Source organism: Sparus aurata, chromosome 4 (assembly GCF_900880675.1).
Source record: "Sparus aurata chromosome 4, fSpaAur1.1, whole genome shotgun sequence".
NCBI classification, from domain to species: domain Eukaryota; kingdom Metazoa; phylum Chordata; class Actinopteri; order Spariformes; family Sparidae; genus Sparus; species Sparus aurata.
Genome location: NC_044190.1, coordinates 24,892,876 through 24,907,424, shown reverse-complemented (window position 1 = coordinate 24,907,424; position 14,549 = coordinate 24,892,876). Strand labels below are relative to the sequence as shown.

General features: G+C 38.4%; 1 protein-coding gene across 8 annotated transcripts in view; it reads left to right on the top strand.

The window, feature by feature from the left end:
• The window catches only part of tead1b (TEA domain family member 1b), a 51,859-nt gene extending 37,636 nt beyond the window's left edge, over positions 1–14,223 (top strand). For 5 of the 8 annotated variants that reach the window (XM_030414491.1, XM_030414493.1, XM_030414488.1 and 2 more), the window contains 9 exons: positions 1,604–1,615; positions 2,484–2,615; positions 2,878–2,924; positions 3,040–3,101; positions 4,549–4,673; positions 6,046–6,219; positions 9,077–9,217; positions 9,314–9,466; positions 11,015–14,223. In XM_030414491.1, the coding sequence (XP_030270351.1) occupies positions 1,604–1,615; positions 2,484–2,615; positions 2,878–2,924; positions 3,040–3,101; positions 4,549–4,673; positions 6,046–6,219; positions 9,077–9,217; positions 9,314–9,466; positions 11,015–11,128 (960 nt within the window). In that variant the 3' untranslated portion in view covers positions 11,129–14,223. The remainder of the gene's footprint in view (positions 1–1,603; positions 1,616–2,483; positions 2,616–2,877; positions 2,925–3,039; positions 3,102–4,548; positions 4,674–6,045; positions 6,220–9,076; positions 9,218–9,313; positions 9,467–11,014) is intronic. The other 3 variants (XM_030414496.1, XM_030414494.1, XM_030414495.1) reach the window with 1 other exon arrangement.
• The last annotated feature ends 326 nt before the right edge of the window (positions 14,224–14,549 follow it).

The following is a 14,549-nucleotide window of genomic DNA, read 5'->3' as shown; positions in this document are numbered from 1 at the left end:
TTAAAAGTATTAGATAAATTGACCTGGATGAAAAGTCAGGAGTTGAGTGTGAACCAGATTTCTTTACCAGTGATCCGATTGTAGATATTGGATAAATATAGATATATCAATTAAAACCAAAAAGTTAACCTGGTATTAAAAGATGGTCAGAAGAGGAAAGGTCAGATAGATCTCTCAAGTCAGTTGGATTCATCCACTGCGAACCAGGAATTCTTGTACCAATTCAGGCATCAGTTTCAGAAGGGGAAAACATTATGAAACAGGTTTAGCTGAAACCAAAGTGGTGACAAATTGACAACTGACAATTATTAATAAATTATGTCCAAAATATGTTGTAACTTGTGTTTTGTACAAGTGTATTGTAACTTACTGACCAATTTATATGCCAACACCAGTCATAAGCTAACACTGGTCAACAGAAGTAGTCCAGTTTATTCACCAGTCAGTCTCTAATTTGTATTTCCTGTTTGTCATAATTAAGTTAAACCAAAATCAAAGTGTGTAACTGTTGGGATGCATGCTGGCGTTGGCTGTTGGTGAGTGGCTGAGAGCTGAAGGTCCGAGGAAATCGGTCTGATGGAGGCTGGCTGTTTTCTGAACTGCCCTCTCTGCTTTCTTGTTCTCCCTTCAATCTGTTAACTCCAGACTCTCACAATGCCCTGGCTGCCAGCCGCTTTCCTTCCCCCCAGTTTGGATGTCGTCATTTCAGAGCGTTCCTGTCAGTTATTTCAGCATTAGTGAAATCTGTTAAAATGACTGACGAAAGCTTTTCAGAATGGCGGATTAAAATGGGAGAAAAGTGTTGTGAAAGAAGTAATCTTGTATAATACTGACCTGTAATTTAAGGTATTTTATGAGGTAATGCTTGTATATCAAAGGACGCTCTGTCCATGTGCCATTTTCTTCTGTCCTCGGTGAGCAGACTATACGTTTTGACTTCTACACTTTGTTCCACTCCCAGTATTCAACATGAATTAATGACCCCCTCATTAATCTGTGTGTGTGTATGTGTGTCAATGTTGAGAAACAGAAAGAGTCAGATAAGCAGCCAACCACATGAATGCCTGGTCTTTCAAGGGCGCAGGCGGCTGTCTGAAGAAAAACAGACAGCTTTTGTACGAATCTCTGTCTTTTCTCATTTAAAGCAAATTAGAGTTCAGGGGCAAAAAAAAGAAAAATAAATAAATACAAGTGTGCCCTTCATTTAAGGGGGCATCAATGAAAACCTGCTGTTTCTGGTCCCGTCTATGGCATTTCAGTGAAACAACAGTCATGTTACTGCTCTGTTGTTTTGTCTCAAGTGGAGACTACTGATCAGATTGCGAAAATTATAGAGAGCAAGACACCCCAGAGACTACGGATAATTTGTAAATACAAATTTCATAATCCTTTGTTATTGAGTATTCATTACTCGTCCGTGTTGGGTTGTTCTGAGCGAAGAAAGCTTGATATTCTCGATTGAAATACTCTGTTTGTTTTACTGATGTTTGGAGCTGAACCACTGACACCTTTAAATTAATCGCTCAGACTTATGACAGTTTGAAGATGTTGAATGAATCAAAATAGACAAATGTACAATAAAACCATGTTTGTTTGCATTTAGGTTACAAGTATGGTAAGTATTTATTTTCTGTTTGTGATGCTGTTTCCCGCTTTTAGTAGGGGCTGCTAGTTTTGTATTTGTGCTCCTGGCATAGTGACACAGTAGTTGCTGTTTTCTCAGTTTATTGGTGTGTCTTTGTTTTATCATACTGTAGCTTGACTCCACCAGTGTCTGTTGCCAGCATGCTTACCTTTAACTTCTGCCATCAGTGAGTTTGCATGGGTTTGCTGTAATGTGTGTGTTGTCAAAGTGTGCTACAATATTTACACTTTGATCAATGCAACTTTGTTCATGTGCATTAACAAACTGCAACATACAATGTGTAGTGCACTTCTGTAGGCGTTGGTGTTACCATTCCTTTAATTGAGCATGGCATTTTACAATTAATGTAGCGACATCCAGATCGTGTACAAACTTGTTGTTCAAAGACTAAAGAAAAGGAACCGACTGGAGCTGCAAAACACTCTTAACTAAATGGGATTTGTGTCCTTCAGTTTTACTTGAGGAATTCCTCACAATGTTTAGATGTGTTTTCATGAAGTCAAATGCAGCCTTGATAGAAGTGCTGCTGAATGAGTTTCCCCCCCAAGTATTTTAGTGGTAGATTAGTCAACAAGCAAACTTTCATTTAAGTGCATACCTCTGCCAGCTATTGTATATTGGAATTCAGTTGGCATTGTTTGACACATTCCTTAAAAAAAAAAAAGCATACACGTAAATAGCAACGTAAATGCATCTTCTATTAACGTGCTCGCTGTTCACTGTTGTGAGAGTGCTGCTTTCACTGTGTTGTTTGGAGTCTGGTTGTTGCTACCCCTGCAACATGCCCCACCTCCCCCCTTCTGTGTGAGTGCTAAGCCTTTTGTGACTGCTGTTAAAGGACCAAGCAGTGAAGGACAAAGCCCTCCAGAGCATGGCCTCCATGTCCTCGGCTCAGATCGTCTCTGCCACGGCTATTCACAACAAGCTCGGACTGCCAGGCATCCCGCGCCCAGCCTTCCCTGGAGCAGGGGTAAGAGCCTCGTCGGCACCCCACTATTGATCCATCCTGTCCAGCTTCACCCGGTGCAGCCATGGGGCCAAGCACGCCGACACCCGGGCCAAATCACATTACACGCCACAGCTTTGCACAACTGCCCCTATCAGATAAGCACATGATCAAAAGGAGTGGTAGTCAAGATAACTACATCTGCTGAACATGGATGAGACATTTTGATCTTTTACTAACAGCTGCTCACAAATGGATGTTCTTTGTTGTCTATTTATACATCTAGCTATGGCAGGGTATGATATCGGCTGGTCAGCCAGGATCCTCACAAGAGTAAGTATCATTCTTAGTCCAAAAAGGACAATTTAAGCTCTTTACAAACAGTAAATTTGATATTTTGTGCTATAGAAATGTTTTTTTCTAATGAGTGTGTCATTTTCTGTTCCAGTATTAAACCTTTCACCCAACAAGCCTATCCCATCCAGCCAGCAGTCACAACGGCCATTTCAAGTGAGAATTTACCCAATTTAATATTTCAAGGATTAAAAAATGACTCAATATGTACATCAAACTTTCCACAATTGTTAACTGAATCAGAAATATTTTAATTGCAACTTGTTTTCACACCTCCGCCCAACATCTTCATAGTAATATAGTAAAATGTACCTAAATGTAGCTATTTACAGTATTCAGGCTCCATCTCCACATCTGTGTTTCCCAGCGTTTCAAAGACTCATCAGTTAAGAAATCTGCTCCTTTAATCTAACTGTGAGAATTGGCAGATTATCTTGCTGTAAAACAAATACGTTGAAAGGGAAAGGCACAACAATAAAACCAGGTTTTGATACTTTGAACCCGACTAAGCGCTTCTCCAAAGCGTCTTATCTCGATGTGGCGTCATGATGGAGGAGGGGAATACAGGATCTGGTTTGAAACTAAAATCAATTTCAGGAACGGCAGATTTTAATAAGTGAAGGTTACTTCTTTTTTTAAGCAGCTAAAAAAATGTTTCTGGCTGATTAAGCCCTTCTTGCTCATTTTTTTTTTTTTTAACAAAACTCAATTAATTAATCTGAAGATGAAACTGTGATGTAACAAATCTAGCCATAATAAGGATTGTATCCTAAACATTAGATGGATAAAATAAGGAAACATCTAATTCACAAGATTTGGACAGGCCATGGAGTTATTCTAACTTGAGCCCGACCAATATATTGGTGGGCAGATATTATCAGCTGATATTGGGCTGAGGGTAATTTATAACTATTGAATTCTCAGTGAAGTTTAGTGTCTCTCTGCACTGATGTCATTTTAGACAAAAAACAGTTATTGTTAAGCTTTAAGATATCCTTCCTCTGTGACACATCTTTGTCTCAAGGGTTTGAGATCCACATTTGAGGGATCAGTGTAAAATAAATGTGTGTATATTGGCCGATATATTGATCCGGGAATGTTTTACTTCCTTATACCGGTATCGACCCCCAAAAATGGAGTATCGGTCAGGCTTTAATTCCTACTCATATACAGTTTTTTTTGTGATTTAGGACTGATGATAAATTAGACAGGCACTTCTGTGTAAAGTAACTTCTGTGTGAAGAAACATTTTGTTCCAAACTAAATCATCTGTTGGCAGATTGTATCACAAGGCTGTTCTTCGTTATCATACCGGAATATAAATGTGTTAAAATGGTATGAAAACATTGAAAAAAAAGGTGGATTTTTTTTCTTTTGATTTATTATTTTTTATTACTTTCAGTTGTATTTGTTTTTTCTCCCCTAGAAGTTGACTACAAGTGTATTTAATTATTACTAACAAACACTTTGGAAATAAGAAAATATCCAAGAATCATCACTGATGTGAAACTAAAACAATAACAGCTAATTTGTTAAAATATATCCATGCTGTTCAAAACAACAAAGACAGGAGGCACCTTTTATCATTGTGGTGTTCCTGCAGGTTACGAGCCCACAGCAGCTCCAGCTCCCACAGCACCAGCATGGCAGGGCCGCTCCATCGGAACATCCAAACTCCGACTGGTAGAGTTCTCCGCCTTCCTAGAGCAACAGAGAGACCAAGACTCAGTGAGTGGAGCATTGTGCTAAAGCATGAAATATCACTATCTCACGGTGTTCATTGCCACCTCTTATCACCCGCTCCTTCCCTCTATGAATACACTGGGACATTTTCCCAGGCAGAGAGTCAGCTGAGATGAGGCCAAAACAAGCCGAGAGGCCTGCGGGGAAACACAGCACGAAAAACCTGCAGAAATAATGATGGATTGTATATTAATCAGTTTCTTAAAAGGCACGCCAAAACTGTTTCTACGCTGCTCAGTGAGACAATCCACAGACTCACTAGTGTGAGTCGACTAATCAGCAGCTTCATGTCTGTCTCTCACATTTAATGTTGGCTTCAGCAGATTTTTTTAATGTTAGTCCAAATGTTCTTGTGCACTTTTCTTCCAGTTTTAATATAGCATGACAACAGCCATTAATCTTACATTCATCTTAGTGCTTGATATTGTTGCGTTTGCCCTGAAGGCTCCATGCTGGAGCGGCTGCTCTGTGAGCTTTTAAACTGAAGTGCAGCTCCACATGACAGGGTTTCATACAGTCACGACCCGGGTTCAGACCCTCAGACGTCATTCTCTGATTTGCAGCTTCTCTTTCGGTGTTTTTTTGCTTTGCATTATGGGTTTTAGATCTTACACCACCACAGTATATATTTAAGTATTTAAAAGCAGATCCTAATAATCATGAATGAAAAAAAGAGAGCAAACCTAAATGTTTTATAATGCAAAGCACTCACCTTTCATTCAATATTGTCAATTTAGGTTGATTGTAGTTGCCTTTGATGCTGAAATATTGCCTTTCATGTGGCTTTTGAGAACATGAATTCTTTCATCATATGGTTTTGCCTAATTTAATACTTGAGATAGATCTATCCAGGTCTGCGTTTGTGGTTTCACAGCTTTTTTTTTGCTTATAATAAAGTCACAACTGAAGCTTATACACATTGTGTGAAGCACTGCCAGCTCGGTGTAATACAAATGAGGATTTGTTTCTGTTTGTTTTTCGCTTTATTGGAGCAGAATGATATTACCAAATTTGTACATCATAAAATAAAAAGATGCCTAAAATCCTGCAGACAGCCTGATAAAAAGCAATGTTGCGTAGGGCTATTTCTCATCATCACTGTGTATTGTTGCCAGTCTAATTCTAGCTCTTGCTATGCTGGTTATTTGTCAGAATTGGTTTATTTTATTCCACTAAACCTCTCTATGTTGATGACTGTCTGGATATTGATATGTTACACTGTTATAGATCATTTTTATGTCATTTTATGAGGCTCTCTGTGTTTGTGTTGTCTTCCAAATCAAAGCGATACAACCTGAAACACAACACCATGTTACAAAGTATGTTTCTAACACAGTTTGTCTACTTTTTTTTCCAGTACAACAAGCATCTATTTGTACATATCGGACAGACAAATCATTCCTACAGTGACGCCCTGCTGGAGTCGGTGGACATTCGTCAGATTTATGACAAATTCCCAGAAAAGAAAGGAGGGCTGAAGGAGCTTTACGGAAAAGGTCCACAGAATTCCTTCTTCCTTATAAAATTCTGGGTGAGTATGATTTTTCAGCCACAGTGTTGAAGCTTGATTATATTTTACACACACCAGCCTTACATCATTGCGACCTGGTGCACACTGTGAGTCGTGTTCAGTGTGTTCAGGTTCGTTTTCAATGATTGGGTGTAATCAGTCTACACAGAGAAGATTGCTCTCTTAATGTTTGCAGAATGCACTCTGCCGTATTTGGACTTGCATAGCAGGAGAGCTTTTGATCAAAGCACTCACTAATTCAATGTAATATCTCCAAACAATGGAGTGACCTGGTTGCACTCCTAATGGCTGTTTAAACATTGCATGTATTTCCTCCTGATGCAAAATGCTAACTAGCGGCAGCCAACAAAGTAAGAATTTGAGGGGACTTGGTCCAAGTGCATATGGTCCTTTTGAAGTGACCGGCCAATCTAAATTTCAAATGAATGACAGAATCTGCACAATAATGAATGTATAACTGCGTTGCTTAATGAAGGAGGAGAATGTTGTAGGAGGATGTCTCCTCTTTTTGTATCCGTAATGAACAGGATGTTGAGGGCATAGAAAGGCTGCCCTCCAGGAGCAGACCCGCTCAACCTTGTAAATCAGTCTTTTAACATAACTTCATTGAACCCTCTTTAGAATCTTATTTCTAATATGGACACATTAACATGTGTATTCACATGTGCACGAGTTCTTCTCTTTTGATGTGCCATGTACATGTTCAGTCTCGACAGCTCTTGATCAGACAGTGGCAAAGAGATTCTTAATGCAGAGTTTGATTTAACACTGTTAGCTGCCACGTTTAATACAAATTCTGACTTCCTCTGTGAAGCCAAGCACAGATGACTGTGTCAGTTTTATACTAAACACTAACCAAACATAACATGTACTATATACTATTTTAATAGTGTGTCATTCTAGTGAATATTCAAGACATCTACTTAACTGTTTCTGTGCTACCTAAAGGTATCAAATAACTGAAAATGTGATCATGTGAAAGAGTTTTCCTGAAGTTTCCACAATGTCACTGTTCCCCGTCCCTTCTCTTATAGCTTCAACTTTAACTCTAAAATACCTTACTTTACATGTACAACACTAGGTCTGCACATTCAGTTATATCCATATATAATCCAATTTGGGAAGAGGCTAAATTTTCTCGTTAAAATTTAAGATATGTGACAAACCAGCAGTATAATGAAGACAAGTTGTGTCAAAATGAAGTGTTAAGCTGCTACAGATTGAGATATTTCCTTCAGTGTTTGAGAGTGCCAAAGGGAGTAAATATAGGATTTAAATCCACCAAATCAACAGACACATGATGCTGAATGAATGATGATGTTGCTCTGTAACTGCTGGATGTGTAAATAAACGGTTTCCATATCGCCTAAATATAAACATAATATGTCAATGTTGTGTTCACAACAACTACATTTTCTTTGTACATTGCATTGTGGGAAATAGTGTGGATCAACAGTAGATTAAAAAATCATGTGGTTTCAATATACTTCATTGACACTTATGATTAAAATCTGTCGAGAATAAGTATCTAGTAAAATGCTGATATTTTTTTTTTAATTTTAGAGACAGAGAACACTGACCAAATGTTTTTTAAACTCCTGCTGATGAATTTCTGTCATAGTTCTCTAAAAACTTTAATCTAAAGGATCAATATCAAGATGGTTTGCTCTCTTTTTGAACTGACAACCAAAATTTGACTTTGATATTCTTTGCACTGATGGGTACATATGCAAAGAAATTTCACGTAATGGCATCAAACTTCATTTTGTTGAATTTGGAGGGTTAAAGGTCCAGTCAGTTGGATTAAATGGCATCTAGTATTGAGTTTGCAGATTACAACAAACACGACAGGTCCTCTCTAGTGTAGTTGTTTAGTTTGTCCATTCTGGACTACTGTAGAATCATGGTGGTGCAAATGCGTTGTGGGGTGCACTGAAGAGGACCCTCTCCCTCTGTAAATCTCTTAGATTTTAGGTGATTATACACTATTGAAAAGATAACTATACTGTGTTTCCTCTACATTCATTCAGGAGGACACATTCACCACAACAAGAACCTGACCACCACAGTTAGACAAAATATACTGAACACACACACACACACATACATAGGAGCAAAAGACCTAGTAGACAGAAGCAACCCATTCATCATGATCAAGTGACCAAATATAAACCAAATCTTAATTCTACAACCACTTAAAACCAAAACTGTCTGACAGTAAAAACCAATAGGGATGGATGAGGAACAAATACCACAAATTACCCTCTGCTACACTACACTGACACCACTGTTGGAAAACAGTTACTGTGGAAACACTATTGTATATATTATTCCCCTTAATCCTACACAATGGACCTCCAATGGAATGGGTGCATTACTGATTTTTTATTTTGTTAACTGGCAGTGCCCAAAGATTAATATCTTGTCATTTTAAATTGATGTGATAATAATAGATAATTCAATGTTCAATGTTTTACGGTTTTGTTCTTTTTGATTCTTGTAATTATTAACTGATTGGTGTCCCGGATTGAATTACCAATCTGAAAAATGTTTATACACACAGGCTTGTTATCACATAAATTAATGTCGTCCCAAAGGTTACTGTACCGAAACATAATTATTCAGATTTAGTTTTGTCTCATCCCTTTTTCTTTTCACCTGTCTGTATGCATGTGTGCAAATCTTTTTCCTTGTATAAAATGGCAAAATCTGAGAAAAGAAACTTAAAAAATGATTTTATTTTCATTTTTAATAAATTATATTTAACTCATTTTACTGTGGCTGTGTGTCTAGTTTATTCCCTTTTAAGAAAAACATGAATAACCACTGAACACTCTTTCTTTCCTCTGGGTCACAGGCTGACTTGAACTGCAACGTTCAAGATGATACTGGGTCTTTCTATGGAGTCACTAGTCAGTACGAGAGCTCAGAGAACATGACCATCACGTGTTCAACAAAGGTCTGCTCCTTTGGAAAGCAGGTGGTCGAGAAGGTTGAGGTGAGAACTCTTTCCATCCTGTGAGTCAGATCAAGTCATTGGTTTGTGCTGCCTTAAATAAAGTATTTAATAAGTATTTTTTCCCTTTCCCCTCAGACTGAATATGCACGGTTTGAGAACGGACGCTTTGTCTACAGGATAAGCCGGTCTCCCATGTGTGAATACATGATCAACTTCATCCATAAGCTAAAACATCTGCCAGAGAAATATATGATGAACAGCGTGTTGGAGAACTTCACTATCTTATTGGTAATCACATCATTGACCTGAGTGGGCGAGATACCTCTCCAGGACTCTCATTCTTCTTCTTCTCTGTGCTGTCAGGGTGTGTTGGTGGCTCCAGCTGGCTTAATACAAAAAAAAGAGGGTGTGGGGGGTTGAGATGACTTCCTCTCGCTGGTCCTACATTGCTCTCATTCCACAGGGGATGAAACACAGTGTGAGGAGCCTCATTAACTGCAGGGGAAAAGAGGGGGCAGGAACCCCTGTTATTTACCATCACATGGGGTCTTAAAGGGTCATTCACCGCTACAGAGACAGCAGAAATTAAAGAAAAAGACAGACTTATATGTGGGGGGTTGTGCTTACAAAATAGCAGCCGGGGCTCAAAAGAATCTTAAGGCCAAGATCATCACAAATCCATCCAACGAATATTTTTAAGATTGAGTGTCCTAAAAGCATTGTGATATAACATGCTTTTAGAGATTATTGTAGATCAATGAGTACCTACTTCCTCTTCGTCGAAGATTAAGAAAGTCTTAAGAAGCTCTAAAATCTGCCGCAGGAATGGAAAGTAATGCATTTCAGCCAAGTTTTGTTTTTGGTAATGGACTTCGTCTCTACACTTGTAGTTATATGACTGTTAATCCTGTCTGTCCAGTGATGTTAAAATAAGTAAATGTAAAATAACATCTACCTGCTGTGTTAGAACATATTGAGTGTTCTCGTCGCTCATACAGAAACAGTGGGGTGCATGTTCTTCAATTTTATAACATCAACGCTGCAGTGGTGGAAAGAGTACAGTTACATGTTAAATCAATCAGTTATCATTAACATAACGTATCTTTCACAGGTGCAGCTACAGAATGCTGTGTACGGTTGAATGCACATGCAGCTACATTTTCATACTGAAGGAATCAACCTGTAAAACATTTCCATTTGATCTTTTACTACTTGATTTATTCTTTGTAAATTCAGGGTCTGCAGGTCCTTCAAGTCTTAAAATGTCTTAAATTCAGTGTGATAAATTTGCTTTGTATTTGTGAGGTTTGATTACCACAAACATTTCATCATATTTAATTTACTCATCTTTTAGTTTCTCTTAGTCTGATGATCTGTGTGAAAATTCACATTTCGGGTGTTACAGATCTTTAAATCTATGACTGGACCTAATGATATTTACTTTAACCCTATAATGATAGTGCTAATAGGAATATAATTTATTTATAGCACCTGTTTTTACAAGGTCACAAAGTGCTTGTACAAATAAATCAAATACTATACAGATTTACAAGACAGGTAAGACAAGAAGAACAAGCTGCAACCTTAGCAATTTGAAAAAGAATCCCCTAATTTTTTTTGTTTTTTTCAAATTATCTTGAAAAGGTTTTTAAAAAGTGCACATTCACTCACTTTTGAATGCCGTTTGGGAAATGTGCAAAACATTTTGAAGAAAAGCACAGCTTTTGATATGTACTTGTGTTTTGTTCATCTCTCGCTTGTTCAGTTAAGGATTGTGCTGAGTGCTCTGGATGCTGCGTTTGCCTGCTGGAGAGTTGACTGTCTCTTCTCTCGCAGGTGGTGACGAATAGGGACACCCAGGAGACGCTGCTATGTATGGCGTGTGTGTTTGAAGTCTCAAACAGCGAGCATGGCGCCCAGCATCATATCTACAGACTGGTAAAGGAATGAGAGGCTCCGAGCTTCCTCATCTCCCTCCCCACTGCTCAATCCCCCTCCTCCTCCTCCTCCTCCTCCTCCTCCTCCTTCTCCTTCTCCTCTTTTCATAGACTTACCAACCTCAAAACAAGTGGCAGTGCCTCTACCTGAAAGTCACACCTACAATGCTTTTTGGTCATCGGGTGAAGTCGGTTATAAATTTGTTTTAATATAAAGTGTTTGTTATTTGACTGCAGCTGTGAATTGCGGTACAGTTGTTTTATGTTAAAATATGGGAATTCTTGTTTAAAATATGTTCTCCGTTTGGTATAAATGTGGCCGTTGTTAAAAAATTTACTAGATTGATTTGGTAAATGGAAAATATGTATATTGTCTCTTTCTGCTTTGTTATGTAGACTAAGAAAAAAAAGGATGCTGCCTTTTCTATCAGCGGCCTGATGTGATTATGTGTTCATTTGTTTGACTGTGTTTTGTACGTCTGTAATTCATAATTTCGTGAACATACACACCGTCGATATACAGACGTGCACCCACAGCCAATAGATTTCCAAAGAAACAAAACTAACCACACTACAAACATGGTCGTTGGAGGAGAGTAGTCGTTAATCTCGCAGAATTACTGCTGTTTCTTTACAAACCAACCCAGCTTTCATTACTATATTTATCCCTGTTGAAGCACTCCAAGTCTTAGACACTAACAGAATTAATGCACTGTGAAAATACCACAAACATTTTTTGCATTTGCTCGACAAAAAGTCTTACCACCTTGCTAAGCATTTCTGTCCTGCAAACGAGTCCCTTCTCTGTGACAGCCGACAGGAGGATAATTGGGTTTTAGACAGATGACTCTCATCTCGTCCAAAAGCACTTTGTTCCCCTTCCTGAGCTTGCCTTAGTGATGCTTACTTTCCCCTCAGTTACATCTGTGGTTTCCAAATAATAGTTTTAAAAAAAAATCCTAACAGTATAAATCACTTTTAAAACGGCAGGCCTGGCTCAGTCCGCTGTTGCTTCGCCCCCCCGTGGAAGACTAGCCTATAATAACTCCAAGCCAGAGTGTTGCTGCCTTTCACACTCAAGTTGTTCACATGTTTCCGTGGCCTACACCGATCCCCCAGCCTTAAACATGTTATAGCTGTGTGAACTCCAAAAGATGCCACTAAAACTGTGATCTCTACACGGGAGGACTCTTTACATGTTTGTGCAAGGAATTCACAATATTATCTGCCAAAGGGTAGATGTACAGTGCCTTAGACTATACTCTAACGTTACCCTTTGTTTTCTGTGGACGAAACAGGCAAAAACAACTCGCGTCTTACAAAAATCACGTTTCTTACAACCGGTACACTCCGAGGAATACAGCTGTCGTTGTTAAGTGGCAGTACACTTATGTGACATTAAGTTATGATAAGAGTTATAATACAAGTTATATTTTCTCTAACGCTGTAAGCCTTTTTTCAAAGAGTGTACTATAAACACAGACTTGACTGCCTCTCCTGTTGTAGAAGACCAAAAAAAAAACCACAGAGATACAGTCAATCTTTCGTCATGTCCTGCATGGTAGCAAGGAAGTGCCTTTGGTTTAAAAATTTCCAGCTTCAAAAATATCAAAACAGAAATTACAAATTAAATGTTGCTAGACCAAAAAAAACGAGACATAAGTGAAACCAATCACCACATTGCCTTTGAGAAGGATTGTACTGACAGCAGAGGACGGCTGGTTACTGGTAAAAAAAACTAAAATAAATGTTATATTACTTTAAATTTTGAGAATTGATTTCACAAATTTAGTATTTGAAGAAAAGACTGAAAGACCTGCTGATAATGTACCGCTGCTGACTGCGTGCAGGACTCATAGAAACACTGCAGCTGTCTGCTCCGTGCACACTTGCAGGTTCAAGTGTTTGTTTGTTTTTTCTTGTTCTTTTTTCCTCTTTTCCGCAACCACATGCTCGCACGATTTGAAAAAAACCCACAAACATCACACTTTCACAATGTTACCGTTGATGATGCAGCTGTGATGTCGGCGTGGCAGAGACCCAACACAAGCTTTTTTATCATTTAATATCTTTCAGGGCGGAAAGTGAATGGTTATTTAATTCTAACAGTTCGAAACTGTTTTAATGCGGTCACGTCTGAAACTGTTTCAGAAACTAATTTTTTCACAACTGCTAATGTGGACGAGGCCGTCGAGGTTAATACTTTTCACCACAAGAACCGTAGCTATTCAAACATTTAATTATAATCATCTAAAGTATTTTAGCCGAAGAAGCTCTAAATAATTGCAGACAATGTCTCTGGTGGATGCAGATAAAGTTCAATCATTCAGTATTTTGCCACAGTGAGGACGCTGAGGCTTTCTTTATGTTTACCCTGTGTATCTGTTCACATTTATTGATTATTTAGTGAGACGTTCCTGTTTTTTCTTATTGTGCTTGTATACAGTTGTACTTGGTTTCGTGATGACATCATCTTGTATATTGCAAGCCGAATAAGGCGGTAATGAAGTTGCTGCTGCACTGCTGGTACATTTTGACATGCCGTTTCAACACTACAACAGCAGGACTGATGCCTTCGCTGGCGAGAATGTCTGGTGGACCATTTGAGGAGGAAATGGACACGTTAAAAGAAAAAAAAGAAGCAAAAGGTTGAGGAATCATGCTACAAACATATCAGCAGTTTAGCTCTTGTTATTTGTAATTCTGTTGAAGAGTAGGTACTGGTACCTTTTTGTTTTATGACCATTTTTTCAGATGGTGGCTTTAAAGTGACTTTTCACACAGCTCACATAGTTATCATACACACATTTTGGGTTTTGTGTGCAAACTTGTTTTTTTTTGTAAAAAGGTGCTTTGTACAAAAATGATATCTTAGCTTTTTTTCTTGGTACAGATGTGTGATATCTTTTCGTATCCCTGACGGTAAAAAGTGTTGGAGCAAAGGAGAGAAAAGAGGCTCTGCGATGTTTCCGTGTTTCTGCATTATGGTCTTGTCTTTGCTCCGTAACATTATGATGCCTTCTTGATAATAGTAGATATTTTGTAGCTTTCTAGATACTTTGTATGTATGCAATATTGCAGTTAAATAAATCTGAAAAATATTGCCTCCTTTTGTTGTCGCTTCAAGTTATTACTGAGCTGGATTTGTAAGAAAGCAGACACGACTCTGTTGATTTAACTCTTTAACTGCAGAAACCTCAGATCAACAGTAGATGGAGCCTCTGGCCAGCTTTATATTTTACTGCTGTTGTCACAGTTTCACACGTCAGGGAACATATTTAACGTACACCACTGTAGTAACAGAAGCCACCAGCAGAGGGAGACATTGTTAAGTTTGAAAGTATCATGAGTCCCTTAACCTGTAGATAATGACACCAGTAAACTGTAGTAGAAGAGAAATACAGTCATATTAGCATTTTAAATAAAATCTTGTA